At 44.1% G+C, this 4460-nt stretch overlaps 1 protein-coding gene across 5 annotated transcripts in view; it reads right to left on the bottom strand.

The window, feature by feature from the left end:
- Nucleotides 1-4460, bottom strand: part of LOC102675814 (protein muscleblind-like) — a 360083-nt gene that overhangs the window by 345202 nt on the left and 10421 nt on the right. For 4 of the 5 annotated variants that reach the window (XM_031509375.1, XM_031509376.1, XM_031509373.1 and 1 more), the window contains one exon: nt 3924-4270. In XM_031509375.1, the coding sequence (XP_031365235.1) occupies nt 3924-4109 (186 nt within the window). In that variant the 5' untranslated portion in view covers nt 4110-4270. The remainder of the gene's footprint in view (nt 1-3923; nt 4271-4460) is intronic. The other variant, XM_031509374.1, reaches the window with a different exon arrangement.

A 4460-nucleotide genomic window follows, 5' to 3' on the forward strand; every position in this document is an offset into this window, starting at 1 on the left:
TGTCGTTTTCCCCGCCGCGTAAAACGCTCGACAGTCAAATTAATTGAAAGTTTTAAGGTAATTGGAATCGATAACGGCGAGGTGAATAAGAGCCACCCCGGCGAGCCTCGCCGCCAAACTCTCCCCCTCCCGAAGGGGTGGTCGGTTGAAGGGTTCACCGGAGGAGGAAGTTCTTGTTTCCTCGTCCGTGCCTTCGAGGAAGTCGAAAAGAGAGACGACCAAGGGGAACGGAACGGCCCTCCCTGTCATATTCCTCTCCTTAAGTACCAGGATCCACCCCCTCCTCCCACGCCTACCACCTCCGATATTGTATATTCCGGGGAAATGGGGAAGGGGGTGTGGGTCGATTAGGTCCACTTTAATATCCCGCCACCATCCAATCGGTCTAATTGGAGTCGAACCTACGAATTTCATTGGGGAGGGGAGAGGGTGATGCGGTCTGCCGGATCGTAATGTTCTTAATACGCGTATGCAAGGTGGGTCGAGAAGGGAGATTTCGTGGAAGGGAAAGGAAAGGAATTTTATTTGAATTCGGAGAATTTGGAGAAATCCTTTAGGAATCGAAAGGTATAAGTAAGGTTCCCTTACTTCTTAATTTCGAATTTAGAAACGGATGGTCCGAGGATCGACAATTCTAATTTTCGTTGAGAAAGAACGGAGGAGGATTAATCAATGAATTCGAGAGGAATTCGCGTAAGGTGAATAATATTCGCGCGAATTACCTTTATGCACGGCGAGGGGGAGGGGGAGAATAATCCAGGGGAGGCCGAAGGGGATCGTTACTTACGCGTCATGAACCCTCTTAGCGATTCCTCCCCCCTCTCCTCCGATAGCACGCGAAAGAATAGCCCCGATTTTCGGCCACAATTTTCTTCCTTCCAGCAAATTAATCTAGCTTTTACCGTAGCTGATACCGTCTCGAACATTAAACGCGGGACGGTAGACGTACGAAACGGGCAATAGCCCCTTGTTCCACCCCCTTTTATACCTCCTCGAAAAATGAGCCTTTATTTCATCGGTGGAGTGTAAGGAGAAAGAGAGAGAGAGAGAGAGAGACGGCCACTTCTGCCATCTAAATGGTACGAGAAACGAAAAAGAGAGAGAGAGAGAGAGAGAAGGGTAGGGAGACTCCTCTCTTATAGAGAGAAGACGGTACCCCACAGTCGGACCAAACTCCCGTCCACCTAATGCAATGGTTTATTGCTAATATTTCTTCACGAGTAATATCGGTTCGCGCCTCTTCGGCTACAAGTTTCTCTTATATTCCGACGCGGAGGATCCTACGCCCTATTTACATTCTTCGGGTTCTTTTACACCCGGGTGATTTCCAAAAAAAAAAAAAAAAAAAGATCGAGTCGAGATGAAAGTATTAAAACTCGTTTTGGGGGATCTCGTTTCATATTCCAAGTATACCTATTATCTTATTTTTTAACGTATGGCAAAGTAGTTTGATTTTAGGAAAAAAGATAACTTTATGAAAGTTAAAGGAATCGTTTGTTAACAAAATCTGAAAAAGTATGCCACGTATATACGTATAGTGACAAATATTAGAAAGAGAGCTAAAATGTGCAAATTCTCGTCAGAAAGAAAAAGAAGTTGAACTAAAAAAGAAAATTGTAATAGAAAAATGGTGGAAAATGAACAGCAAAAGAAGAAAAAGAATGGAATAACCGTAACCGAGGAGTGTAGAAGTGATCAGGTACAAACGAGTACACGTTGCAGAAGCAGAGAGGGAGATTAAACGTGGACCGGCATAGACGTGGTGTTCTATTCGGGCGAAACGATTAAACGTAACGAGTGCCACTATTGAGTAAGAACGTGCGAGCTGCAAACGAGGCAAAGAGACGGGCGAGGGATCGGCGGACAACGCGGCCTTTCAGCCGGGCCTCCACCGACATTAATAGCTTCCAGAATTAAACGACGACTCGGCCAACGTGGCCCGACGACTCACGTACCGACGTATACGTCATTGTCGACGGTGACGCGCGCCATCGTCGTACGCCTCTCTCTATCGTCCGCCCGACCGACAGTAAGAATAATCTAACCGTTTAATCATCGAACTTCATTTCTGCAAACTGTGCAACAGAAAGAGAGAGAGAGAGAGTAGTAAAGGGGAGAGTAAACGATAAATACACGAAGGAGAAACGATAATGCGCCGAAAGAACAATTATTTGGATTATTTGGAGAGAGTGATGATTGGAGAGATTACGGAAAAATCGTATTTTGTTAAATTTCTTTTTCTTTCTGTCACTCTTGTGTATGTTTGTGTGTGTGATCATCGAAATAAATTTGAAGGTGTTTTTAATGGGAAGAAAAGAATATTTAAAGAAGTAATGGGCGAGATTGTAAAAGGTGGTAATATTATTTTCCTTATTTTATTTCAACTTTTTACGCTTTGTTATCTCTTTAATATTTCTAAATGTACTTTCAACGGTGTATTTCAAGTTATTGACGTATTGTGTTTCCAGTTTTGAGTAAAGAAATATTGATCTCGCCAATTCTTAAATTCATTATCCAGTGAAATGTCCATTTGAGAGATAATCACACGCACTATAACATGACAATTGAAAATTTTGCCGAAACCAAAGAAAAATATTCCACCGCCAATTTTATCTTCAAAAATCGAAAATCGACTATCTCTTCAAATTCTCAATCAAAATACATTCCAAACTAAAAAGAAAAAAAATCCATTCTCTATTCCATAAAATAATCCTCTTGTTCAAACTCGACGATTAAGAATATCGAAACTCTGAAACGACCTTCCACGAAGAAAATAGCAACGATCGATCGCGCACCTCCTGTTTCATCTAATCACAAGCGGCACACGCGTTCTTCACGCGTGTCGTTTCACGTTCCCAAAGTTCCCTCCCCCCCTCTTCCCTTAAACTCTGTCGTAACTATTAGCAGGAGGAGAAAAAAAAAAAAAAAAAAAAAAAAAAGAAAAAATTTCCAATTTTCGCGCGAGAATATCCTCCACCCTTCTTCGAGAAATCGTTCCTGATCCATCAAACTCGTCCACCGTAAGTTTTTCATCCCCTCCCCTCCTGTTGAGTAATTGTCGCTATTAATAACTGCAAATTCAATCCCCCACGGATCCAATATCCATCGCCGGATCGGCCGCGCCCCGATCGTATCTCCTTCTCCTCCTGCGTGTACCTCCCCCTCCCCCTCCTCCCCCCAGTAGTAGTAGTAGTTGCTCCTCCGGAAGAAATTTATACGGCGACAGCTTTATTAGAAGTCGTCCCTAGTCGTTACGCGAAATTGAAAGTCAGGGGCGAAATGGAGGGCGTCAATCCCATACCGGAGGAACAAATATTTAGAAATATGAAAAATCGTGAAATCGTGGATTTGCATGGGTAACGAGGAATCGAATTAGGAAAGAATTTCATCGATAAATCTAATCTGACACGATTGGATCGGACAGGTGGTTAAATCGTAGTGATGGCGCGTCGTGCATCAACGAGGATCGCAGGTGTTGTCCAATGAATGAAAAAAAAAGGAACGAAATAGATCCGATCAATGGTTATGATCTTTCGAAACTTTGGATGATCGCTCGTAATTACTGGTCAACCCCTGCCGATAGAATGCAATTGATACGAATACGAACGAAAAAATAATTTTACGAGAATTCAACAAAAAGAGACCAATTTTGTTGGATAATTACAATCGCCTTACGCGTCTCAATTTTGAATTTCGAATTGAATCGTCTTCGATATCGAAAGATTTTATAAAAATAACACGCACGGATAGATATAGGTATATATATATATATATATGGTATGTGGCAAGCTGGTGTACGCTGGTTAGAATAAGGACGACGCTTAGCAGCCACGTAGGATAGCCAAAAAGCGGATAATATTACACGGGGAGAGAAGGGGAGGGGAGGAGTGAAGTGTGAACTCGATTATACAATGGTTAGTTACCTTGATACTGTCGTAGCAAGCGGTGACCCGTCCGTTCTGCACCTCGACGTTAGCCGGTGGATGGGCGAACTTGCACTCCGTGTCGGGCCTGGTGCACTTGTTGCGCTGGAACTCTCTGCAAACCTCTAGCTGCAGCCACCGGGAGTCCTTGCCGTTCAGCAGGTTATTCATGTTGACCATTGCCATAATTCCAAGTCCTGGAAGACCGTGGGACTTATAACTTCCTCTTCGAAGCGAAGGATAACACAAAAGTCCGGCTATTCGACCCGACTTTTCAACTTTATCTCTCTCCTCTTCCTCTCGATCCCCACGTAGCCTGTTCACGGTCGCGTTCACTCGCACCGTCTGATCGCAGCCAAGGATACAATTGTTTTTTTTTCTTTATTGAGACCGGCCCACCAAACTCATTGGCACTTGGGGGAATCTCCCGTCGAACTGTGGAGAAAACGCGCGAGCCATCCGTCTCATTCGCGCCTCTGCCTACTCGATCCGTTTCCGCTTTCGATCAAACCGCTCTCTCCCTCCCCCTCCCCCCCC

The sequence above is a fragment of the Apis dorsata genome, unplaced genomic scaffold (genome assembly GCF_000469605.1).
Source record: "Apis dorsata unplaced genomic scaffold, Apis dorsata 1.3 scaffold_142, whole genome shotgun sequence".
Lineage (NCBI taxonomy): Eukaryota > Metazoa > Arthropoda > Insecta > Hymenoptera > Apidae > Apis > Apis dorsata.